This window comes from Sceloporus occidentalis, unplaced genomic scaffold (genome assembly GCF_023333645.1).
Source record: "Sceloporus occidentalis isolate IW3139 unplaced genomic scaffold, rSceOcc1.0.p SCAF_6, whole genome shotgun sequence".
In the NCBI taxonomy this organism is placed as follows: domain Eukaryota; kingdom Metazoa; phylum Chordata; class Lepidosauria; order Squamata; family Phrynosomatidae; genus Sceloporus; species Sceloporus occidentalis.
Window position 1 is genome coordinate 43,591,629 of NW_028316986.1, and position 27,716 is coordinate 43,619,344.

At 39.4% G+C, this 27,716-nt stretch overlaps 1 protein-coding gene across 12 annotated transcripts in view; it reads right to left on the minus strand.

Annotated features, from left to right (window-relative positions):
- LOC149310679 (serine/threonine-protein kinase MRCK alpha) overlaps nt 1-27,716 on the minus strand; it is a 283,756-nt gene that overhangs the window by 190,794 nt on the left and 65,246 nt on the right. For all 12 annotated transcript variants that reach the window (XR_016281698.1, XM_089529524.1, XM_089529522.1 and 9 more), the window contains exons 3-5: nt 18,139-18,222; nt 14,359-14,454; nt 13,664-13,812 (exon numbers count right to left, since the gene is read on the minus strand). Coding sequence is in view for 11 of the 12 variants with exons in the window: in XM_089529524.1 (XP_089385650.1) it covers nt 13,664-13,812; nt 14,359-14,454; nt 18,139-18,222 (329 nt within the window). In the remaining variant the exon portion in view is untranslated. The remainder of the gene's footprint in view (nt 1-13,663; nt 13,813-14,358; nt 14,455-18,138; nt 18,223-27,716) is intronic.

Below are 27,716 nucleotides of genomic sequence, written 5' to 3' on the forward strand. Positions count from 1 at the left end.
CTTGGAGCAGGCAGAAGAGGTTCAACCGGTTGGAAGGTTGGGTCGAAACGGCCTCCATGGACTTCAGAAGGATCAAGAGGCAGAAAATAAAATCCTGTGGCTTCATCAAAAACAATGGCCCGTCTAGGGGCTTCAGCAAAGACAGAGGACCTGCCATCGTCCCGTTCTTCTTCAAAACAAACGATCTCTGATGGGATGGGTCCTTGGACTTGTCCCGAGATTTGTGTTTCCTCTTTTCTAGTCTAGGGTCGGAGGATTTTTTTGCTTTGGGAGAGGATGGGGGGGGGGCAGCCGTATCCTGGTCCGAGGACCTCCATTTGTCCGGTGACCGGGGAGCTTCCGGAGGGTTTGCCTTCGGCAGCAGTAGCCATGGCAGGGACCCTCGGAGGAGACAAAGGGGTAATGCCCTCGGCTGCATTAGCCTTGGCAGGAACCCCTGGAGCCAGAGATGGGAGCTTGTCCTTAGTGGCCGAGGCCTTGGCAGAGGCTCTGGAGGTGGAGGGAGGCTTCAGGATTTGTGCGTAAAGCATGGACCTGAGACGCATCTCTCTATTTTTCCTGGCCTGCGGGGTGAAGGCCATGCAATGAGGGCAGGAGACAGGGATGTGGCCCTTGCTAAGGCAAAGGAGGCACAGGGAGTGTCTGTCGAGAGCCGGAATGTTAGTCCCATATTCGGTGCACTTTTTAAAGGAGTGCACAGACATAGTTGAAAAAGGAGGACGAAAGAATTGTCAGGAGTCCAAGTTGTTACCATTAATCAGAGTCCAAGACCAAATCCAAATCACAATCCAAAGAGTAGATGAGAGAAACCAAATTCAACAAACACAGTAAATGAAAGCGAAAGCTAAGGAAGGCGCAATTCCTGAGCGAGATTCCTAAGCTGCTCACGCGGCGGACAAAAGGAACTGAGAAAGGGTGGGAAGACCTCCTGCCTATATAGAGGGTGGTCGGGGCTACCGCCAAAAAGTCTTCCCTAGCGATTCCAGTAGGATCCGGAAATGCTGCGCAGGCGCAGAATAACCCATTTGTGTGCTTCTCAGAGACCACAAAGAAGAACCACTGGTTTAGACAATAGGCTTAATATTCTTTCCAGGAGGAGGACACTTTCAATGGCCATGTGTATATTTTAGTTATGGGATCCTGTATGGTGTAGTGATTTCAACGTTAGACTATGATTCTGGAGACCAGGGTTTGAATCCCAACTCAGCCAAGAAATACACTGGGTTACCTTGAGCGAATCACACTCTCTCAGTCTCAAGAGGATGATAATGGCAACTCTCCTCTGAAGAAATTTGTCAAGAAAACCCCATGATAGATTACCTTAGGGTATGCCACAACCTTAGGGTTGCCATATGTCAGAAACAACATGAAGGCACACAACAACAACAACAACAACACTTTAGTTGTGAATCACTCAGCTTACATTTATTTTCTTTTTCTTGCCATCATACTATCATAGGCTTTTCAACTGTTTCTACATATCAGAGCAAAAAGCAAAATCAGTAATCTGTATGCAAACCCTGATAAAAAGTATAAACTTTCTGCATATACACCTTTGCATTTTAAAGTTACACAGGCATAGCACTATCATCCCACGTGTTAGGATATTTAAGCATGACAGCCTGACAATTACTCAGCCGTTTTAAATCTAAATGTTAAAATGAGTATAAAAATATCTTAGAATAAGCAAAGCAGGTGCCTGGTTTTCCCTGATCCCTTTCAAAAAGTTTTATTGAGCATTTCTGTCTAAGCACTGAAAATACTCATTGAGTCCTGTGAATGCTTTAGAACTCAGAGACACCTACCTTTATATGATAAGCGAAAACTGGTTTTTAATATCTGTTATCCAATTATTAAGCTAACAGTAGGTGGGGGGGAAAGCATTTTGCCAACTTACTCTAGATCCAAATCAAATAACTCTACATAATGAAAAACAGAACAAATTCTAAGATAAATGTAGGCTGCACTTTTTACATTTTCCCTCAGAATTGTCTGCAAGAACAGTCACTATACTTCACTATACTAACATGGGAGCTTGCTGTTCTGTCCTTGGGATCAGCTGTTTAGGGTATTACAGATGGTTGCTGAACACTCCAGCAAAGTTTTTGAAACTGCTTGCATGCTGCCTAGGAATAAAGAGAGTAGTCAGCACTATTGAAATATTCATCATGGTTAGGTTTTTATGGGTGTGACAGAGACAAATGGCATTTATGAATAGGGTCTGTACAAACACTGTGAGAGTTCCTATGAATGGCTGTGTGCTTTGGTATATGTGAAGTGGAGAGGGTGTGACAGTATAAGCCATAAAGGCCCAGTACTACAGGAAATGTTCTGAAGACTATATTACAAAAAATGTGCCCATTAATTTTAGGGAGTTTCCATTTCTTCATTATCCAAAGAGGCAAACGTTCTAGCAGTTAGAAGTCAGACAGTTTTAAATAAAACTATGAGATGGTGTTCTATTGTGGAAGAAACCCAAATTGTGTGTTTTGGCGAGACCGAAGTGGTATAAGACCTTGTACCTTGAAGTATTTCCAATCCAATCGAACTTAAGTCACACAAAGTAATGGAAAATTCATCACTAACTCAAAAAAGAAAGCTGATCCTTCTCATGAGAAAAAAAAAACATTTCATAAGAGTTATTTAATAATGAAGGAGGAGCTAATGAAGAGCAAGAAGAAAAAATAGTTTTATAGTTCTGCAGTGTCCAAAATATTTGCAACAAAAACTGAGACACTGAGTGGGATGACAGTGAACAACAGATAAAATAAGAAAATGCAAGCAAAAAGAATGGCAATTATATAAACTTTCCTTTTGGGTCTGTTTGAATATTTTTTAAATACTGTTTATCATTCCAAACATTCCAAAGCAAGTTATGCTATTGCAATATTAAAACCCGCAAAATACAATAAAATGAACGAATAAAACAATACAACAGTCATAAAGCATATTTCATTAAATTCACTAAAACTGCTAAGGATAACTGATGAGGCTGATGAGTGGAAAAAAGTCTGGGCAAGCAAATAATGGCTCAACTGGTGGTGGAAACTTTGTCTCAAAAACCCGGTTAGTCCCACCGAGGGGATCATTCCACAGAGTGGGGACCAAAAACAAAAATTCCCCCTCTCCACACCACAGCAAAATGAATTTCACTAGCCATGTACAATAAGCAGCTCTCCACCACAATGGAGGAACTTAGTCAGTCTACATGAAAGAAAGTCATCTGAAATCATAGACAATCAAAGTCTTAAATAATCTGGTCCAAAGCTAGTTAGGGCCTTATAAATTAGCATTAGGAAACCTAAGACCAGGGATCAAATTTGAATCTGCTGGAGTCCCAAGGCATCCTGCTTGGATTTATCAGATAGCAACACCCTCTTCCCCATGCCATTATCACCTGGTGGTCTCCGGGACTTTGTATGGATTTTTTCCATTCTAAAAATCTGAAATGACTTTCCTTAATGCTTACCTACTAGTAGTAAGAATTGTAAACGATATGCTCATTACTGGAATGTGGCCCCCCAAATGCTTTTTTAAAAACTGATTTTTTTTCCTTGGTGAAAATCCCCACCCTTGTTGTAATTCAACAGTACTTCTCTGAACCTGACATATTTTTAAGCTCCAACCCAATAAAGATTCATGAAATGGTAGTGTAGACTGGTAAATTAACTCTACTCATGGTTTGCAAGATGCTAGGCAGAATTATTTGTCAAGTGTCACAAAGTCCTAACAGAATGATGGACAACATGAAGGGATGGACAACATGAAGTCTGAGGCACAATAACTGTTTGCTGTTTTCTAAGGCCTATAGCAACATCTAGAAAGCAAAAAGTTGTTCTTTTTGGGTAGAACCTGTTACTTTGACTGTCAAAATAATTTGCCTTTTCAAATGTTTTTGACACTGCCTGTTGCAATGCAGACACAATTATGTGATTTAACTACAGACTGATAATTATGTCCCACTTTCATACCAAAATGCATTTGGTTCACATTTGTGCCAAACCAACTCAAAACACACAGAAGATGTTTCTCACATTTCTATATTTCCATTTGCTCCAAATCTGACACACAACTTCATGAGCGAGGAAAACCAGACATTCTTAGAAGATAACACATTACTGATTCAGCAAATTAAAAACAGTAATCCAATCATCAAAGCCATAGTACAAAGATAAAGTTCATTATGTAAAGGATTCTTATGTCCAAGTTGAATAATCATTTAAAGATGATACTTTAGTAGAGAAATTTCAGAGAGAGAGGGAAACATAAGCTTGACATTTAAAGAAAAGTAATGTTAACTCTGACACAGGAATGTCAACTGCACACTAAAACTTCATTACGTACAGTTTTTATAGCAGTATTAAATAGCTTTCATTTAAGGTACAGCAACAAGAATTTGATTTCTCCACATAGAGAGCTACCCAGCTCAACATTTTATTTTACTAAAACTCTTCATTTTTATTTTGAAAAATCTGAATACATTTGATTTCCAGACAAAACACAGATGCCATTTTTAGCAACCCAGAAACTCAGCAAGGCTTAACGTGCCATAATTCTGTTTACTCGTTAATCAAGGCATTCAGGAGTTACTTAAGTTTAGCTTTCCTATAATTATAACTCCAAAGTAACAAGATGGAACAATTATGAGAACCGTGACAGATTTTTAGAAGCACCTTCTCAAGAGTAATGAATGAGCTCTGCCGGATCCCCTCTAGAATACTCTCCTTAGTAATTTGAATAGAGAGAGATACAAGCAGAACTGAAAAGAAACATCTGATGTGCACGTTTTAAATACTGAAATGGAGGCAGGGAAAAGGGGCTCAGTAGAAACATCAAAGTAGTCTAGAGCTCTCTTTTGTGACTATGCTCATTTGGTGTTGCAACTTTATTTATTTATATAATATCATTCAGGTAAATTTCATTTATTTTTTCAAATCAGAGGACAGTTTCCTGCCGCAAGGATAACAACAACAATAACAACAACTCTCCCCAGAACTGGGACCCAGAGTGGCTCATAACATTAAAAGAACAATACAATTAAAAGCATAGAAAAGTGTTACATTAAAAGAAAATTAAGTTGTTACAATATTAAAACAGATTGCTTATTAGAAGAATAAAATACACTTAAAAAGTTAAAATTGTTTGAAATACTTAAAACGATACAACACCCCAAGCCGGTCCTTTAAAAACATTCTGTTTTAAAAGCCTGTCTACATGAGGTTTTAACCTTCTGACACACCGACAAAAAAGGGTCATTCTTTGTCTGGGGCAGCCACCGAGAAGGTCCTCTCTCATGTTCCCACTAACTGTGCTTGTGATGGGGGTGGGACTGAGAGAAAGGCCTCTCCTGCGGGCATGGGCTAGATCACAGAGGGAGATACGGTCTGCCAAACAGCCTGGAGCCATATAGGGCTTTGTAGGTCATAACCAGCACTTTGAACTGTGCCCAGAAACAAACTGGCAGCCAGTAACCTACCCCAGTTAACAGCATGGCTGCAGCTCTTTAAACCAGCTGACGTTTCCGAACACTCTTCAAAGGCAGCCCCAAGTAGAGAGCATTACAATAGTCCAAATGGGATGTAACCAAGGCATGTACCACCAAGGCCAGATCCAGTGTTTAAAGGAATGGGTGCAGTTGGCACACAAGTTTTAAATGTGCAAAAGCCCTCCTGGTCATTGCAGAGACCTGGGCCTCCAGGTTCAGAGCTGAAACCAGGAGTACCCCCAAACTGTAAAGCTGCAACTTCAGGGAGAGTGTAACTCTATGTAACACAGGCTGGATCCCTATTCCCTGATCTACCTTCCGACTGAACAGGAGCAGCTTTGTCGATAGCACCGATGTATTGGAATAAACTCCCTGAAGAGACCCGATTAAGTCCTACCTTGACCGTCTTTAAAAAGGCACTGAAAACTCATCTCTTCGGGCTAGCATACCCTCCTGACTCATTATAGAGAAAGATATTCCCTAACAAAAACTTACTTCAAGACGTTTAACCTGCAACTGAGATATTTTAAGATTGTTTTTGTACGTTATTTCTATAGGTTTTATTTTTATTGGAGCGTATCTGAGATTGTAATTGATGTTATATGTGTATATCGACTGATTCTGTACACCGCTTTGATCTGCTGGAAAAGCGGTATGTGTGTGTATATATATATATATACAGAGAGAGAGAGAGAGAAAGAGAGAGTTTTTATTATTATTTATTATATACTCAATGATGTCAAGAAATTTATGCCCCAAAATTGACCTATAAATTTGGGTAGACTTATATAAGGGTCAGTACATCAGTAGTGCTTAGAAAGGTCCTAAAGCAAGCAAGCCTGATGCTCCAATCGCCATTGAACACCAATTCCTTCCCCCTCCAGTCTATTTTGCAAGCCTTTGCTTCCTATCAGAAAAACTCCCCATTTAAACTCACTTGCTTCTTTCTCTGTTCAGTTTTGCAAGACCTGCCTTTTTATGGAAAAAACTCCTCATTTAAACACACTTGCTTCTTTCTCTGGTCCACTTTGCAAGCCCAGGCTTCCTAAGGAAAAACTTCTCCATTTAAATCCACTTGCTTCTGTCTTTGGTCACTTTTGCAAGACCTTGCTTCCTATGGAAAAAAAACTCTAAATTTAAACCCACTTGCTTGCTTTCTCAATCCCATGTTAAAACCTCTCCTCCAATACCTGGGAATCTGTTGGGAGAGGTCCAGAAAAGGAGAAGGAGGGATGGAAGTGGTATTTCCCCCTTTCTATCCTTCCTTATGGCTCCCTAAGTTTTACCCTCGACTTATCCATGGGTCATATCAAAATTCCCTTGACTTATACATGAGGTCGACTTGTACACGAGTATATATGGTAAGCACACAAGTAATAATGCCCTCTGATAATCTGGCTAGCTATGTTTTCTAATGACTCAGTGTAGAAACAAATGTCTTATCCGACTATTTCAGAATAAAGCATTCTAAGTGTCAAATATATGTAGCAGGCAAACTACACCCCTCCAAAAGTTGTTAGATTGCAACTCCTATCAGTCCTAGGTGATAGCCAGCATAACAAATGATAATGGGTACTAAGAGCAGCAGTCCAACATTTATAAGGTCACAGTTTGCACACCTGTGATATGTAGAAGCTGATCTTTATTATTTTTTTAAACTGCCCAATTTTCTGGTGGCAGATAATGTGGCTCTACCATGTTAGCTTTGGTATGCTTTCCTAAATTCTGATTAAACCATAACTTAAACTTTAATTTCATTTTTATTTACTTTAATTTTCCTATACAATACCATTGCTGAATTATGATTATTCTTTTACGTTAGCACTTTTCAGATCTTTCTACGAATTAAAAACCAATTAGTAATTTCACCAGTGATATACAAGAATAAAGGTAATGAACTCACTATAGTTAAAGGGTATATTTTCAATAGCACGTCTGAATATTTGTGGGTTTGGCACACAAATATATTTAATTTAACAAAATGCACTACAATTGCTTACTCATGTGAGGGGACATTACATAGATATTGGGGACATGCAAACATATTCTTGGCCCTACCAGCCACACCCAAACATTTTAATAATGTTTTTGTCTTGTGGGCCACCTTGGGTCCCTTTTTGAGAGAAAGGTGGAATAGAAGTGAAATAAATAAATGGTATGAGGTAGCCTTTGTGCAACAGAGTTGCATGCAAGCAAGCTTCTATGCTACTAATGATGTCTGATCATGGTATTTGTGTAATGCATTATCAGCTGGGTATCATCATTACAGATCTAAAAGCCTTAGAGACTAATTAGTTTTTGATGGTTCTCTTATGATACATTTATCAGACTGATAAAAAATATTAAATATCTTTATGCAGCTTGTTTTATTTATAGTTCTTTTTGTAATCCCCATTTGAAAAGATTTAATGGTCATCCAAATATATTTTAAATAAACAAACATTCTGGAGCAATAAAAAACATGCTGAAAGTAAAGCTCCATAACCACATGTACCAATGCAGCTACTTGAGAATATCAATTACTTTTGGCAGTAGCTGGCACAACTATCTAATGGAAAATTCTTTGCAAAAATTCCATATGATATGTATCTAAAATGCTCCCTTGAAATAGGACAGCTCCCAGTCCCCCCCCCCCCCCCCCCGAAAAGAATACTGCTGGCAAATATATGTGTTTTGCTTCTATTTCTACTGTTGCAGCTGCAAATAAAATAAAAGGTCACATTTCAATGACAGGTCAAGTGAACTACTTTTGAAGTTTTTAAATTTTTCAGGAAACCTATGCTTTGAAAGTATGGTTTATGTTACTGTAATACAAGTGATAAAAACTGCCATTCTGGATATAAAGGGGAGATTTATGAAACAGGCATGTCAGTTACATTGGCAAAGCTACAAATAATACCATGAAAGACATGGGAATCTGTTATGAAAGCAGTATGAGCAAGACAAGAAGCATGCCTGCAAACATCTAATTTAACTAACAGCTAATCTAACTCTGGAGAGCTTAACCATTTGAAGATGGAAAATATTACAGAATGTTCTGCACTGGCAGTGCAGCAATAAAAAGAAATGGCTCAAGAGGGGAAGTGTCTCAGATATTTTCAGTCATAGCTGTTGCAGTAACCTTGACAATGAACATACAAACTGAAGGTCTGCATTTGCTCTCCTTTCCGTTTTAGTTCCTGCCAAGCCAAGCACCTACCCTGTGGACTTCTCTGCAATCCTTACTGTTTCTAGCCATGTTTTATTTGTTCTTTAAAAACACTGCCTGCACTGCATTTGTACAGCAGAAGGGAAGACTGAGGGCTTGTCTTGTTGTTTGTTATCTGTCCCCAAGCCGACTTTGACTCATGGCAAACTTGTGGATGTGACACTTTTCCTTCTATCCTAAACCTCTCTGCTCAGGTCCTGCAGGTCCAGGCCCGCATCCTCCTTAATTGAGTTGACACCACTTTACCTGCCATGGATCAATGCTATGGAATTCTAGGAATTGTAGTTTGTTGTGGCATCAGATATCCCTTTGTTAAATGTCTCACTAAACTATAAATCCCAGAATTCCACAGCATTTAGCCATAGCAGTTAACATGGTGTCAACCTGGATTATTTCTGCAGTATGGATGAAACTTTAGAATTTCACCTTCTTCTCACAAACACTAACAACTCATTTGTTAAAAAATATGCCTATCAGTACATTCTACATTGTTGACTGCAATGAACAATGGATGTATTCACCTTGAATTGTCCAACCAAGTTTAATCAGACTTTGTTAATAAGAGAGAGAAAGAGATTAAGATTTGTCGTTGTGTGCCTTCTTGACAAAGAGGCCGAGGTCTAATACTCTCAATGGTTTTCCTTAATAACACAGCAAAAATGTCTGGCTGGAAAAGAGAAACAAAGGTGGGCCTCCTCCTCTTTGTCTGAGGAGACTTCTGCAGAGCAGGAGTTCCCCTCATAGTCACCACAAAGAAATGCTCGGCATAGGCATGCTACTAGAGTGAGCTGCTTGGAGGGCCTTCTTGAGTTATTTCAGTAGTAGTCGGATCCATGGTCTCAGCTTCGAAGGCTGAGGCCTACAGCCTGACCAAGTAGGCCATATGGCACACAGACCTATGACTTTCCAGGCCTTCAAAATGGCACTCGCTGGAGCCAAAGGATGATACCTTCATCTCTTCTAATGTGGCAGTGTGGGAAAATGGCAGCCTGCCTGCTTGCTTGCCTCAGCCTTCAAAGCTGTGACCATGGATCTGGGGTCCCTTGAGCCTGGGGGTGCTCTGCTTTGTGCTCTGGAGAAGCCATTGTGGAAGGACCTGGGGAAGGGAGAAAGGACCATTCAGCTACCTGCTCTTTGCTTTCTCTACCCTTAATGTCACCACTGCAGTGGCTTTTGCAACAATGAAACCAGCAGTCTCCTGGGGAACTATAGGTTGCATTCAAGCAATGAATCTGGGTGGAAGATCCCTCCCTGCAATTCTGGGCAAGCTCCTTGTCCTGACCCCTTACTTCCTCTCTTAGCCCATTTTAGGCTGGGTGTGAGCAGCACAACAGGGGGAATATTTCCTCACCAGACTGTTCCCACATTTCCTCCAAGGCCATGGTGGAACCCAATGCATTCTTCAGTTTCTCTGTCATGGAGGAAGGAGAGACAGAAAAGGGAAGAGAACTGCCAGGCAAGCCAGGGAACGTCTCTGGTTTGGGCAAGTCTGGGCAAGTTTGTGATGCCCATCCCTTGCTTAACTGTAAATGGATATGGGTACAGTAGGGGAATAGAGATAGCAGCAAGAGAAAAGGAATAATAGATAGAATTTTGTGGAGTTTTAAGGTAGAAGAATAGAAAAGAGAAGAGGAACAAGGAATTCAAGGAGAGGATACTGGAAAGGTCTATCTTTCCTGCCTACTGGAGTGAATGAACAACCCATCCAAAGGATGGTCCTTCCCTCTCCATTGGGATAAAGGGCAGGATATACAATGTAGGCTATGTTGTGTTCCATTCGTTTTCATATTTGGGTATATTACGTATGTGTGTACATGCTTTCAAGTCAACAGTCAATGTATCATGACCCCATTAATTTCACAGGATATTTTTAGGTGAGGTATACTCAGAAGTGGTTTTGCCAGTTCCTTCCTCTGAAATGTAAGCATCTGGTATTTGTCCTCCATCCAAATATTAACCAAGGCTGACCCTGCTTAGTTTCCAAGATCAGATGGATTCAGGTGCATTTAAGATATAATCTCTGCATATTCCATGACAAGACATTCCCAAATTTAAAATTCTTATTAACATGGGACAGGGGAATAATTTGTAGAAGGGGCTTGCTTGAGATTCGAGCAAGCAATATGGGAAGACATGGTGGAAGAAATTTAATCTATAGGCTGAACGTTATCAATTGGTGAGTTTCAAAGCAGCAAAAGTAAACAAATGCTAATGATCTTTTGAAATCTCCCTGCTCATCTCTAGACTTTATTTAGTCATTATAATGGAAGATGGTATTCTAAATTAAAACTAAATGGGCAGAATAATTAAGTCATTTATACGAAAAAGCAATCCCTGATCTCAAAGAAGGTACAGCATTATATTTCCTATTCAAAATAGTTTCTGCAGTAAGAAGACCAAGTGGCTAATGATTATGAACTTTGAAATTTTCTGTAAACTTATCGACTAATTTTCTGGACAAAAACCAAGCAACACTTTATCTCTTTGATATACACAAAAATCAAATTCAAACCCTCACTTTGAATCTAACCCCTGCTTCTGTGATACATGTAAGCTAAATACAAGTTACATCTCTGATAACACATTTTATTAAGTGCAAACAAAATTGTATGGGTTATTCCATATGTTTTAGACAGTACAGTACGCTCTTGCCTTACACGGGATAAGTTGCTGTTTTTATTTATTTATTTATTTATATAGTGCTGTAGATCTGCACAGCGCTGTACATAAAAACAACAAATATAAAAGAATAAGAAGAAGTTCCGGACATCCCCCCCCCACCCCCCCATGAAGAAATGTAACAATAACTACGACTGCTTCAAAATAAAACTTATAATATTAAATGTCTAGTTTGGTGTGGTGCTACTTTCACAGAAATTGAACAAGAAAGTTTTCTTGTTCAAAAATTTTAATCAAATAAATATATTTATATTTTATCAATTTCAATAGCCTGTTGATTCAAGTGGTGGTATTCAAATGTCTTGCACTAACATTTTACTACAGTAAATTCGTGAATTCATAGAAATTCACTATTTATGAAGGCAATGGAGTTGAACAGTAGAAAACACAGGAACATCCTTGATATTAAGCATTCTCTCAATAAAGCCTCTCCAAGGCTGATTTTGTGAAGGCTCAGCCTGATGAAAGATAAGTGTTGGAAAGCTAGTTTTTCATAGAATCATAGAACTGGAAGAAACCACAAGGGCCATCCAGTCCAACCCCCTGCCATGAAGGAAATCACAATCAAAGCATCCCTGACAGATGGCCATCCAGCCTCCGTTTAAAGACCTCCAAGGAAGGAGACTCCACAACACTCTGAGGGAGTGTGTTCCACTGTTGAACAATTCTTACTATCAGGAAGTTCCTCTTAATGTTGAAGTGGAATCTCTTTTCTTGTATCTTGCATCCACTGTTCTGTTCCAGTCTCTGGAGCAGCAGAAAACAAGCTTGCTCCATCCTCAGTGTGACACACACCTTCAAACACTTCAACAGGGCTATCATATCACCCCTTAACCGTCTCTTTTTCAGGCTAAACATACCCAGCTCCTTAAGTCTTGGTTTCCAGGCCCTTCACCATTTTGGTGGGCCTCCTTTGCACATGTTCCAATTGTCAACATCCTTTTTAAATTGTGATGCCCAGAACTAGACACAGTATTCCAGTTCTGCCTGACCAAAGCAGAATAGAGTGGTACTGGGTTACATTCCTCGATCTAGACACTATACTCCTACTGATGCAGGCTAGAATTACATTGGCCTTAGCTGCTGCATCACACTAGAGATTACAGAATCATAGAATTGTAGAGTTGGAAGAGACTGTTGACTCATGTTCAACTTGTGGTCTACTAGGACTCCTAGATCTCTTTCACATGTAGTCTTGTTAAGCCAGGTGATCCCCATCCTATATCTATGCATTTCATCCCCCCCCCCCAAGTGTGAATGGGATCTAGGAGTCCAAGTAGACCATAAGTTGAACATGAGTCAACAGTGCAATGCGGCAGCTAACAAGGCCAATGCACTTTTAGGCTGCATCAATAGAAGTATAGTGTCTAGATCAAGGGAAGTAATAGTGCCACTCTATTCTGCCTTGGTCAGGCCCCACCTGGAATACTGTGTCCAGTTCTGGGCACCACAATTAAAAAAGGACATTGAGAAACTGGAGTGTGTCCAAAGGAGGGCAACTAAATTGGTGAAAGGTCTGGAAACCATGCCCTATGAGGAACAACTTAGGGAGCTGGGGATGTTTAATCTGGAGAAGATAGGTTAAGAGGTGATATGATAGCCCTGTTTAAATATTTGAAGGGATGTCATATTGATGAGGGAGCAAGCTTGTTTTCTGCTGCTCCAGAGACTAGGACCCGGAGCAATGGATGCAAGCTCCAGGAAAAGAGATTCCACCTCAACATTAGGAGAAACTTCCTGACAGTAAGGGCTGTTCGACAGTGGAACAAACTCCCTCGGAGTGTAGTGGAGTCTCCTTCCTTAGAGGTCTTCAAACAGAGGCTGGATGGCCATCTGTCGGGGATGCTTTGATTGTGATTCCTGCATGGCAGGGGCTTGGACTGGATGGCCCTTGGGGTCTCTTCCAACTCTACGGTTCTATGATTCTAAGTGCAGTACCTAACATTTCTCCCTGTTGAACTTCATTTTGTTAGCTTTGGCCCAGCTTTCTAATCTTTTCAAGTCTTCTTGAATTTTGATCCTATCCTCTGGAGTATTAGCTACTTCTCCTAATTTGGTGTCATCTGCAAATTTGAAAATCATGCCTTCTATTCCGACTGTCTCCATAAATCTACTAGACATTATCAAGAACATCCCCATATGCTGCATGTTTTAATTTTATTCTTTAAGTGTCGTTATTGTGGTAGTTTCTCTAAAAATTTCCTGGAAATGGAATATGAAACAAGAACAATGCTTAGACTAAAACAGTAAAGACTGGTTCACACTAAATTATATTCTACAGTTATACCTACCTGTGCACATAGTGTAGCTGATGTACAGAATCTATTGCTACCACCATTTCAGCTAAATAAAAACGAGCCATTTCTTCAGGTAATCGGTCTTCAAACTTACTAAGCAAGGTAAGCAGATCTCCGCCAACATAATAATCCATAACCAGGTACTAGGAACAAACAGAAAAGAGTTTTAATAAATTAGGCAAGGATGCAAATATTCAAAAAATACAAGTGAGTTGGGCTTGATCATGCAGCTCCTAATATAGTAATAGCATGTCTTCTTTTGTAGAATGATTGCCTTCCAGAGTAGAAAGAAGGTACTGACAATAAGACAATGTAGTAGAGTCCTGCCACAGGAGAGGATTTTATGTGGCTCCATTCCTGCCACCATTGTCCTGCCAGGGCCCCTCACTACCTGCAATATGTGAAAGTAGCACAGAGCAGTCCCTTCAAATCCAACTGCTCAAGATTAGTGCTAGGCAAGAAATGTTATTACCTGCTTTCAAAGGGTACAGAAGAAAGCTTACTTGAAATGTTATTAAACCTACAAAATTTCAATTCTAGTATCTATCCTCTGGAATTAAGTCACTAAACATTTGACATATTTGGATTTTAGAGATCAAAACAGTCTAAGAACTTTAGAGGAGCAAACAACTGTTCAGCACAACACATTAAGAAAATGACTTTACAAAGTACATTACAGCAAAACTTACTAAATAGTTTTCATCCTGAAAGGCATAGTGCAATGTTGTAATCCACTGGTTATCTCCATTCACTAATACATCCCTCTCTTCTCGAAAACAAGCTGTCTGAAGGGTAGAAAAATAGTAGTTTAGGTAAAATTCAGAGCACAATAGCAATTTAATTTCATTTAAAAATCTTTCAAGAGGTCTGAAGAGGTTATCTGTTCTGCAACTAGAGCAGTGACATGACTCATGTCAATCTGTACTAGTGATCACTACTCCTAGACCAAGTTCTCAATGTTTTAATTTGCTTTTTAACTAACGATAACACCTGACTCAAAATGTAACTGTTAATCCCAACAAAAGTCACTGGGAACATGGTAAATCAGTATTTATGTAAGTTCTGTCAATATGGATATAATCCTCAAAATGGTAAGGAGTCTTATTCACTCCTAAGGATTTCAATGGCTAAACCATCCCCTGAACTGCAGGTTTATACTGATCAGTTATATTAACTACCATTAAAGTAATTGTGAGTGGGTCCATTCTTACATCTCTCTTCATAAAAGGTGCAAAGGGGAGAGAATCAAAATCAAGGACAGTTAAGTAGAATAATACAGCCCTATGCATGTTTGCTACAAATGCAATCATAATCACAAATCTTACAGACTAAGCTCAAATAAGTACAGTACAGTGTGGCTCACATCCAAATAAACTTGTGCTCTAATCCACTCCCTAGATCCTGACCTATGAGTTGAATATTTAAGTGGCTAGACTTGATCCAGCCAGTTGTTGCAGGCTTCTATTTTTAATTAGGAGGAAAAGCATTATTTTTTCTGCAGCAACACTTAGTGTTGCTGCAGAATTCTAGAATACTCTTCATACAGCATTCTGGAATGCTCTTCAGTATACATGTGGGAATTCAGTTGCATTTTTGCATCCTACTGCTTACATTTGGATGGAGACTAAATACTGTATCCAAATGGCTGTTTTGATTAACTGAAAAATCTGTCATAGCACAGAAGGTATGTCTTAGCATAAGTTAAAATTGTGCATATATTTCTTTATTATTCTGTATCCATAGATGTGTGTGATACTACCAACAAAAACAGATGAATGCAAATTATTTATTACATCTAAAAAAGATCAGTAGTGATTTTTGAGTTATTATAAGGAACGTATTATTTTTTTAAAGTTAGACCATCAATGATGTATTAACATTAACAGTTTCTGAACTATGCAAGCACTTAAGCAACTCGTATTTTAGGTACTGTTTGCCAGAATCCCTGACATCTGCTCAGCTTTAAGAAAAAATGTATTTATATTATCCTTTTATTTTGGTATATACAGTGAGCCCTTTGGATTCACAGGATTCATATGTATGAATTTGTCTGAGGATTGTCATGCTCCATATTATTAAATGGTGACAATATAAACTTGGACACGCTGAAGTGTGAGCTGTGTCTTTTGGCATCCATGGAGGATTCTGGAACTGAACCACTGCAGATCCGAAGAGCCCACTGTAATCCTTGGCTACTGAGGTAGTGATATTAATACTACAATCCAGTAAGAGTGATAGCTCAGTAGTAGAATACTTATTTCATGTCCCAAGCGTCTCATATTAAAGGACTGAAAGAACTGGGAAATGTGTCTGTCTGCCTTAGCCACTACTGCATGGAGAAGTCAATACTAGCTAGTCTCACTCAGCATAAGGCAGCTGCATATGCTCATCTGTTCTGCTCAGAAAGGGAGAGTTACTGGAATGAAGCATTAGACCAGACCTGCACAACTTGGCAGTATGAAGGGGCCAAAATTAAAATTGGTTAAACTTCTTCGGGTCACAGATAGATTTTAATTAAATATCTATCTATCTATCTATCTATCTATCTATCTATCTATCTATCTATAATATTATTAATATTAATTCCATCCTCCTTTTCCTCTGCCCTGCCCTCTCCTCAGGAGAAAGTCGAGTGGTGGAGGAGCCATGCCTGTCCTCCTCCTCCATTTGGACGTCTCCTCCAGAGAAGGCCGAAAAACAGAGGGGCCATGTGGGGCGAGCATCTGCCCCTCTTCCTCCTCTACTTGCCCTCAGGAGACAGTCAGGCAGAGAAGGAGCCTTGTAGGGTGAGTGTTCGCCCATCTTCCTCCACCACGGCCACCAGATCTTTTTTCACGAGAAAGCCAGATGGCAGAGGAGGCTTGCAGGCAAGTCTTTGCCTGTGCTCACTGCCTGGCCTTCTCCTTGGGAGTAAGCTGAGCAGCAGAGGAACTTTGTAGGGCAGACATTTGCCCTTCTTCCTCCTCCTTCACATGGCCCTCTCCTCAGAAGGATGAGCAGCAGAGGAACTTTAAAGTTTGTTCCACATCTTCAGGGGCCATCCTTGGGCTGAATGTTGTGCAAGCCTGCATTAGACCTGAATTCCCTTTTATCCACAGAAAGCCAAGAATCAATACCAAACTTCAGAAATTATTTGTGTCAAGTTTTTCTCTATAATCATCAGAAGACTCTAAACCTCATCCGATTTCATGCTCAGATAACAAAATCATGAATGAATGGAATGCAAATGTGAATGGACACATTTTCTCCAAGAATATTTTTCCAAAATACTGGTAATACCAAATACTGGTAATACTTAAGCATATATTTAAACTACACTGGGGGAAACAGACCAGCACAAAGGGGTGACTTGAAGCCATCCCTGCCCAAGACGCTTCAGGACCACGGCAACCAAACACCGAAGTCCTGAGGGCATCCTCCACCACAGGATCAAACTGGAGCGGGGGGGGGGGGGAACAGCTGGGTTTCTGTGGCCCAGGCACAGCTTCAGCACGGATTGGGGGCATGCGTCATCTAAACGTCACATCCCCAAGCCACATGGAAGCCGTTTTAAAATGCCCGTCTGTTTCAGTCCATTATTTTAGACCCTGAAGTGATAAATTTTCTTGCTTCAAATTTCAATACAAATCTAAAATTAGCATTTTGAAAACATTAACACTAAATGTGAAAGTTGAAATACAACAAAATTAACATTTTGGACTTATCTCACACACAAGGCGTAAGTCCACAAATACTGGGAATAGGTATATTTCTGGCTACACAAAAGAAGTTACCCAGGGGGACCCACTCAATAGATGGTAATCTGGTCGGCTGTTAAAGTACCAAACTATTAAAAGGAGTGGGGCAAATGCAATTTTCCTAACTTCCCTAAATAGGTGATAAGCATTGCTAAAACTGACATCACCAACCATCTGTTCAGTACTGAACATATGATCGCAATCCAGTAATATGAGCCAAGGATGCAACATTGGGCGCTTAATGTGGAGAACAAGTAACAGAAGCCGTGTGTACACACCCTTCAGAAAAAATGGTTCTCAAGACAGCAAGGAATTCATGCCTTGAAATCTGGTCCTGCATAAATATTGGCTTTGTTGGATCCAAACAACGGTGTACAATAATTTCAGTGGTACTCAGATTATAAGCAATTTTTTAAGTTTCTCTAGTTGCAGAGTCCAGTCCCAAATTTTAAAACAAAACTATAACTAATAAAACCAGTAGTTTTCAAAAGACATTGCAATTTGAATAAAAGGTTTTAAATTGTTTTTATAAGTTGAGTAACATTGATCATACAAAAGTAGAAGCAAATTATGAAAATTAAAGTGTTGGTTTATGTTGTTATTTCAAGTATCACAAGACAGACTGCAATTAGCAATACATTTGATTTAACATATTTCCACAAAGGAAGTTTTTTTAAAAAGGCTACTGAACAAAGTAATCTTCACAGTATCTTGAATTCCTTGACCTCTTACCTCAGCTCTTTTCAGCATCTCCCATTTATTTAATATTTTCATAGCAAATACTTTATCTGCATTTTTCAATTTCACCACTGCAACCTGTAAAGTTAAAACGTTGTTTTTAGAAAGACTGTTGTGTACATCAACACATGTGCAACACAGATCAGTTTCACAATCTTACTGCAAATGACACCTGAATAATTTCAAATTTTACTTTACACACTGAAAAAAAATAAAAAAATAAACCGGCAGGTTTTCATAATTCATACATGTTGTAATACAAGATACTTATTGTCATATGAACAGAAAGTGTTTTGGGGATTTCAGATATTCATTCTACATTTGTGTTCAGTAATTTAGTCATGATCATGGTATTACAGCTGTATTTCATACAATATACACTCGCCCCTCCACATTTGCGGCTTTGACTTTTCCAGATTTGATTATTTATGGATTTTAATAATATGTTATTTTTAGGAAAACTTAGGTCCTCCAGATTGACTCTATGGTCAACTTTAAGCAAAAGTTGCATTGAAGGACCTAGAGATTCCTAAAGAGAACATTCCACTAGGCCTTTGTAGCTTCTACAGTGTAATTCTGTGGTCAGTGTCTGACAGATGTTGACCACAGAGTTGCACTGGAGGGCCTAGAGGTTCCTAGAAAGATGTTTTCTCAGGGAAAAACATAGTGCTTTTATTATTTGCAGTTTTTCCACATTCACGGGGGTCCTGTGCCCCTAACCCTTAGTGGATGTGAAGAGACAAGTGTATTTCATAGGCCACCTTCAATCCCATATTGGGATAAAGACAGGATATAAATTAAATAAAAACAAACAACAAAAAATATCACAAAACATGATGCCACTTATAGCTCCATTAAATTTCCTGCAAACTGACATAGTAATAGTATTTACTAAAATCCTATAGGATGAATACAGTTCACAGGCCACTGGTTTTTTTTTTTTAATTGGAATAATTTTGTGATTTTTACAATTAAAGTATTCTGAACAATAATATTAACAAATCACTATTACCCACAGCTACTGATGGTCTAGTTATCATCCCATATCCCATCAAATACATTGTGGCCCATGCTCATTAAGGACATATTTCAGGGACTTCAAAGGCTTACTTGCTTCATAGACCTTCCTGGATCATCACATGAGCTCAGTCGATGAGCACTGACACACACATGTACATTAACTAATTGCTTAGGATTTGCAATTCCATAATGTAGCAAATACACTCAACATAAGCCATTTTTATTTATATCATTACACTCTAGCTAGTCCATGATTGGAGGCAACAGAATCAGAGGTGATTGTTGTTGTTTTAGTATCTAAGTAAGGTAGCTTCATGCTAGAAGGCTCTCAAATCCTCCAGCTAATGAAACCAACTGCTTTGATCAGAAGATGGAGGGACAAATTCTCCTCCATTCTACTCTGTAGTCTCCTCTAGAATTCTGGGATGCCCTGGAACATATTTGGAAATGGGGGAGGGTGCTGCAAGAGAAGGAGATGAGAGAAAGTCCTATGGGAGCAAGAGTGCAGAAATGCAGGTGTTCAGTTGTTTTTTTTTTTTTACCTAGCACAGATTAGTACTGTATATCTATGCAAATGGTATATTCTATGGAATAGAATCTCATGTCTCATCCCAGACTGCTGATCAACTGACACCACACAACTGAATGAATGACTATGTTTAGGTCACTGGCAAATCAGACACCAACATGGTTTCACTTTGATAATATTTTTACTCTTTTTTCAGCAGATAAATGAATTAGCTTTTCATAACGAACACATAAAGTTGTTCCCACTCATGGTAATCTAAAAAGTGCACTTTCCCTCATTCTCCCTTTTCTTATTCTGGTGCACAAATAAAATAATCTATTGCACCTGGAATACACCCAAGCAAGGCTAGGCCTGGAGATCCCCAGGTACAGTGAGGAAAGAATCCTGACTGAAACTGTGCTGCTGCTAATCAGAGTTGACAATCCAGGGCAGGGGATAGATGAATGAAGAGATGTTTCCCCTAGTTGTGTAATAAGTAAAAAGTGCTCTGAGAAGTACATTCTCTACAGATGTTAGGACATAAGAAGGCTGGCATAGGGAGAAGTATTCCTTCAAGTATTTGTTCACAAGCAGTTTAAAGCTTTGAAAATAATAATAATAATTAAAAAACAAACAAACAGCACCATGAACTGGCCTTAGAGGCAAACAGGCAAGCAGCATAAGCTCCTTTAGAAGTGAGTGAGCAATATGTTAGCATTCCAACAGCCACATTCTGTGTTAGTTGGCTGACAGATCGTCTCAATGGCAGTAATTTTTTTAAAAAAAGTGACAGTAATCCATGTTAAGGAAAATGCAACATGGGACATACAGTAATAGAAATAAAATATGTATGTGAAAGTCACAATGACTAAGCAAGAGCAATTAAGAAGCTACACAGGTGAAAAAGCTAATGTAATTTAGAAGTCTTGAAAGTCAAGGACAGAATTATAGAATGTACAATTGGAAACACCTGAGATTCATTAAGTGTACAAGGTAAAATGATGAAATACTTGGGTTGGTCTTAAGTGTGGGTTGAACTATGTGAACCAATTAAAATGAAGGTACACACCCACTGGGTGGAAACTGACTAGTGGGTGGTGATTAACAATGGCTATAATAATTGCAATGTTTGCTAATGTTTTTTGTTGGGTAGTTGGAGATATTGTGGAATGTTAGAGATTGTGATTTGTAGGGCATATAGTATTTGTATATAGTAGAATAAAGTAGATCTTTTATATAAGACTACTGAGTTGTCTGGTGTCTTGAGTGAAGATACAAGAGCCAGCAGAATCCTGGAGAAGTTTGGAGACATCTGAGGAAGAAGAGTGAGAAGGCTTGGAGAGTTTGTCAGGGTCTTCAGCCTATTCTCTGAAACACTGCTGCTTTGAAGAAAAGCATTAACCACTGACCAAAGCTGGTCAGCTCTGCTGCATAACAAGGTGGTGAGTTAGAGCCAGAGGTGAAGAGCTACAATTCCCATCATCCTTGACAATCCAAACTATCAACAAGCTTGCCTGTGGCTGTAGCAGACCAAATTGGAAGATATCAGAGAATTCATCTCTATGTACAGACTAGCCAAAGGTGGTCAAAGGCATTCAGGGCTGCCACATCCACTTCAGCCTCCAGTGACAGAGCTTGGCAATACATATAGGACTATAATCAAGCTATGCATTAAAAATATGTCCTACTCATTCTGGAGATACTGAGCACATTTATCTTAGTTTCCTTAGAAGCAAATTTAGTCATGCTTTGACTTTAACTCAAAGAACATTTCATTCAGATGAAAACCAGCAAGCACTATGTACATCTTGGAAGCACGAGAATGACTAAATGTCAAACTATATGGTTTATTGTTTGGGCTGGCTTCTGTTTGATCCTGAACAGACCACTTTTTTCTCTACCATTTTGGAATATATCGGCCAAACCTTGTCAATTCCAACTGAAGCAGACCCATTAAATCAAAGGTAACCTGGTAAATCAACACATATGTAAGTTCAACTGACTAAATCAGTCAAATTTAATGGGGGTCTAACAACAGAAATCAGGCTTATGAAAATATCTATCACCCCTATATTCACTTCTTTCTTACTTACTTTTCTTACACTTCTTACATTTCAGAATATTTTATTTTAATCGTGTATGAAAAGTAGACCATAGTATTGTTTTGTGTATTAAATGAGCAATACACAAAGGTAAAAAACCCCAAAACACTTGGTTTATATATACATACCCAAAAGGTAAAACATACATAAACTATGTATATAGACTAGTAATGATACCTGGGAGCTTTGGAAGAAAATGGATCCCAGCTGACAAAACAACTGTTCATAAGGAGTACAACATATCCATACTTTCAACCAGATAATTGGAGGATTTGGTACTATCAAGAACAAAATTCTTCTTCTGTGCTCTACAAAAGCTAGACTGTAATAATACTCCAAGATCTACTGTGATGGACACAGATATATTTGAAGATGGTTATGGTTTTAATTATGTGTATTCTTTCAAGGAAAAGGATCAGCTCAGTTTACAGATTACTAAGACTTGTTAGACCAGTTCATTAGATTTTCTGTAGTCATTATCTGAAGGGTAATGTATTTCAAACCCTGTCAATGCAGGAAGTCCACAGCTAAAGCAGCTCTGACAGACAGTTATTCAACCTCAAGAGCTCTCAAAGTCAGTCCATTCCTCATTTTCTCACATTATATTATGTGAAATTTAGTGAAAATATAAAATAAGAACTCAAGTCTGAAGACAGCTGGTCATACAGGACCTAAACCCAATGTAGGAATACAGAGTAATGTATGAATTTTATGATTCACCTTTCTATATTCTAGTCTTTTCATATAGCCATTGATCACTAAGAAAAACACTAAGGGTTGTAACAAAAATTTTAAAGATATTTTTTTTTGACCTTGGATACACCCCAGGATGTTGCCACAAATACTGGCATCGAATTTACCCTTTGTGGTACTGACAAAAGAAAAAAGGCTGAACAGTGCACTTCATTCTGGCTGTGAGCCAAAGAATTTAGAAGAACAGGGAGACAACATAGCAGAGGGCAGCTTGACAAAAGATGTGTCATACAAGTCTCTTTTAAGAGTGCAAGCAAATGCACTATGCTGAATTCTAATAAAAAGTGTGTACTATATCAAGAGATTTGTGAGTAGCTTACAACAGCATTAAAACAGGTTAAGCAAGCTAAAAGGTTAAGAGGTGATATGATAGCCCTGTTTAAATACTTGAAGGGATGTCATATTAAGGAGGGAGCTAACTTGTTTTCTGCTGCTCCAGACACTAGGAGGCCCAAAGGCTTTAATGCACAGCCAAATTCTAACTTGGCACCTAAATAATAAGAATAGTGATGCCAGTGAAGCCTCCAGAGAGAGAGCACTCCACAGTTGGGGTGCCATGGCTGAGAAGGCCCTCTCCCATATTCCAAAACACAGTATATTGACCTCATTGGTGGGACATGGAAGAGGGGCCCTTCAACAGATCTTCGGGTAGGCACATATGGAGAGAGGCACTCTGTCAAGTATTGAGGTTCCAAGATGTTTTGGGCTTGAAATATCATCACAAGAATTTTGAATTCTGACTGTAAACCTATTGGTAGCTAGTGTAATTCTTTCAAAGCTGGCATTACATGCTGTCTCTATGATAATCCAGTCAGCATTCAAGCTGTTGCATTTTGCACCAGCTACAGTTTCTAAAGTCTTCTTCAAGGGCAGCCGTACACAGCACACATTGCAGTAGTCTAGTCTGGAGGTTACCAGTGCATGGACTACTGTGGCTAGATTATCTCTGTCCATGAAAGGCAACAAATGGTGCACCAATTGAAGCTGACACCAAGCACTCCGAGTCAGAGTCTACCTGGGCCTCCAGGGATAGGGATGGATCTAGGAGCACTCCCAAACTACATACTTGCTCCTTTAGGGAGAGTGCAACCCCATCCAGAACATGCTGTTTAACCGATTCCCAGACCTGAGAACAGCCAATCCATAGAGCCCCCATCTTATCAAGATTCAGCTTTAGTTTATTGGTCCTCATCCACCCCATTATAGCATCCAGACCCTGGTCCAACACCTGCACAGCCCCAGCCAACTTCAATGACAAGGGGAAATAGAGCTGAGTACAGATGGCACCCCACTCCAAATCCCCCACCAGCTTCGTATAAATATTGAATTGCATGGATGGGAAAATGTAACCCTGTGGCACAACTTAATCTCCATGAGGTTGAACCGGAGGAGGGGGGGAGACCGTGCTCCTCTCTGGAACAGCTCCTCTAGTTAGGGCGGAACCACTGTAGAACAGTGCCTCCTATTCTGTCCCACAGAGCTAGCCCAGTAAGATACCATGATCAAGAATAAAACAAAACAAAACACTGAGAGATTCAAGAAGATCAACAGGGTAGCACTCTCCCTATCTTTCCTCTGGAGTAGGCTGTCAATCAGAGCATGTTTCAGTGCCATGTTATGGCCAAATAATCTGTTTCTTCCAAGAATGCCTGAAGGTGCCCATCCACCACATGTTCAACTAGGGCTGTAGTTCCCATATTACCTCTGTGTCCATGGAGGCCCTCTTCAGAAGAGGGTGAACCACCGTCTCCTTCAAGGCAGCAGATACCCTCCTCTGACATATTTACCAACCATGGACTCACCTTGCCAATCCACCCCTGCTACATTTTACCAGCCAAGGTCTAGCTTCCATGCGGCAGGCTGAACTGCTTCAAGAGTCTTATCTATATCATCAGGGCTTAACTGAAACTGATCCCATAAAAACTGACTAGACAGTATACTGGATACACACTTTCCTAGGCTGTGTAAAGTTCAGAGTGAATGGGAGCAACTTTTTCCTCAATGTACCTTGCAAATTTTTCACAGCAGGTTGCCATGGGTTGCCTAACTGAGCTTTTTGGGCCGAAATAATCCTACTGGATGGAAGGTGGAGGATTCAATCCTGGAGGTGTAAGATGATTTTCTGGACTGCCTCACTACTGCATAGTCGACTCAACTAACAGTCTTTGCTGATTTCCAATATCAAACACTCAGACACCTACACCACCTGAATTCTGGCTGTTATCCAGCCTACTTCACTGCTCATAGATCTTATGTAAAGCAAGATGAACTATGTACTCCACAACACTGGATCGGGTGCTTAGAAGTGATTGTATTGATTGCCCTTTCCATCTCTCCATTCAATAGTGAAACCAAGGCCTTAACAGACTTGTCAGTCCTGCCAGAATCCATTGAATTCTAGGAGTCTCTGCACATGGACCATCGTACTAGATCCTCCAACCTTGAAAAGAAGATCTGCTACACCAAATCGAGCTTCACAAGAAAGTGATCTGACCACAACAATGGGGTTGCTGAACTCCCCCACCTCTAAAATCAGATCATCTTACATCTATCTAAATGCAAAAATCAGATCTGGGCTATTGTCCTGTCCTATGTGTCGGACCAACAACATGCTGAGACACCTCCATGGTTGTCTGTGTAGCCATGAAGTATCCCTGTACTGAGCCAGCCCCATCAGAACAGTCTCGGCATGTATGTTGAAATCCTCCCAGTATTACAGTTCAAGGATTTTCCCTAGAACTAAATGCCTGTTACAGCCTGACTGCATATGTCTACTCAGAAATAAGTCCTTTTAAAGCTAATTAGCACTACTTCCTGGCATGTGGGTACAAGATTACAAATCTCTTAAAGTTCAATAAAATGAAATTCTGTAGCACAGTTCCAGCCTACTGTTCAATCCTTTCAGGAAAATGGAAATGTTTCTCTGCATTACAAAGAGCAACATAAATTTGACATTTCTAACCAAACATGAACACAGCCTCATCCTGAAATTCAAACCCACCCAGTGGGTTTCTATGGCCAACCAGGGATTTGAACCCTGGTCTCCAGAGTTACACTCCAATGCTCAGACAACTATGCCTTGGGGCTTTCAATCTCTCCCTCCCTCCCTCCCTCCCTCTCACACAATCATTCTCTCATATAGTTACAGTTTTGCATCTAGATGTTAATTGGACTGTTGTTAATAATAAACAACAACCAAAAAGATAACAGCAAAAGGTTTGGATTTCAGGACAGACAAGCTTAAATTACTACTAATAAAAATATTTACATCAAATTTCTAGTTTTATCATTCTTGAATTATAAATGTACATACTGCTTGCTACAACAACTAAAAAATATTACATTTGCTTCTATTTCTGGCATCAGATGAAATAAAAAGGGAAAAAGTGTTTATCATCACACTCTAAATCTCAGTATGATCAGCAATCTCATTTTTAACCAAATGTAAAGGAAATGAGACAGAAGTCCATGCAACGTGATCAACAATCAAACCAAGCAGTATATGTTCTGATGCAATACACTGTGGACAAACCAGGCTTATAACAGCATAAAGGTATCCTGGCCTCTAGATTCACACTGATCGTGGATAGACTGGTGTCACAAGAACACTACTAGGTGGCCAGAAATGCTCTAATTAGATAAATCTAATTCCTTGTCTGTAAAGCACGTACATAAAATATTTTTTAATCTCAGTTGCCATTTATTTTGAACTAGAAGCCCCTTCACACTTGCCTCTAAAATAAAAGGAAGTTCACCATTATGCCACTGACCCATACAACATCTCTACATTCATCAAAAATGTCTACTTTGGCCTTTGTGATAAAGCTGGAATCATTATATTTTATTTTCTTTCAAGAGTACTGCTCATGCAGTTCTACTACACAGGCAGAAGACCAAATGCATGTTCCAATCACTACCCAAAGATGAAGCAAAGCCAACTACTAGGCTGGCAATCTTCTCCTCCACATAAACAGATCGCACAGGGCTGTCGAGATGTTAACTACTATAATTTTTAGACTTCAATTAGGAATTAATGATTAATTAACTATCTCTTGGCTCTATTTCATATTTATTTTAGATTTTTGTTTGCAAGTACTCAAGGGTGTGTTTGTCCTTTTTTGCAAGGACTCAAGGGAACACACAATGAAAGAAGATTAAATGAGCTCTTCTATGTATCCCCAGGGTCCTTCATTAAACTTTTGTGCCACCAAAGCAGGGGTTGTGGCTTCTCTCTTGAGACCCCATGGGTCCCATTTTACTCTCTCCTTCTGACACACACAAAATAATTTAAAAAAACTAAACTAAACCCTGCGACTACAGCATTTAAGGCCAAAAGATCCCTGGCAAATATAATTTAAGAGGGCTCTCAAGTAGAAGAGGATGAAAAGCACTTAGCCCTGCACTGCTGGTGATGATGGATAAATGCCAAAATAAAGTTGTAACAAGCCCAAATCCACATTTGGAAGAATCAAAGCACAATTTGTACTGAGGTAAGGCATTCTGGATTGAGGAAGTTAATATTCTGAATTAAAGGAATTTGAACTTTTCCTTTACACACACACATACACACTGCAAAAACTCTGACTACAGCAGTAAAGAGAACCAAAATCTAAAGTGGCAATCACATTCCTATACACCAAAGAACTCTGGTCACTGTGATTTATTAAAACAGAACATTTAATGTTTTTCTAAGTGTATTTTTCCTCCATGAGCAGCCTGATAAAAATGTTTGGTATGTGCTGATATAAACATTTTGGTCTGAGTTTGACGGAAGCAAAGAAGTAAAAAATCCTTCTTCCATATTTCCCACAAAAACTAATACTGTTTGGCTTGTTCTCAAACTGTTTCTACCACTTCACAAGCTTAGGTCTCTCCTGTACTTGTGCATCAAGACATTTAACTTTCCTTCTTTTTCTTAATGGATGAAGGTGGGGACTTATGGCCATATGTGCTAACAGATATCTACTACTACTTGGACAAGTCAAAGTGATTCAGTCGTCATTTTCTGATAATGTTGTTTTTAAGGCAGGACCTACAGGCACTCAAGATTACCATAAATAGTCTTTGTCTAGGAATAAAGTGACATAATGAAGCAGTTACACATCCAGCTCCTCATTCTACATTACAAAAAGCATGAGCTCCTTGTAACAGGGATTTCCCTTGTAAACTATATATAGAGTAGGCAAAAT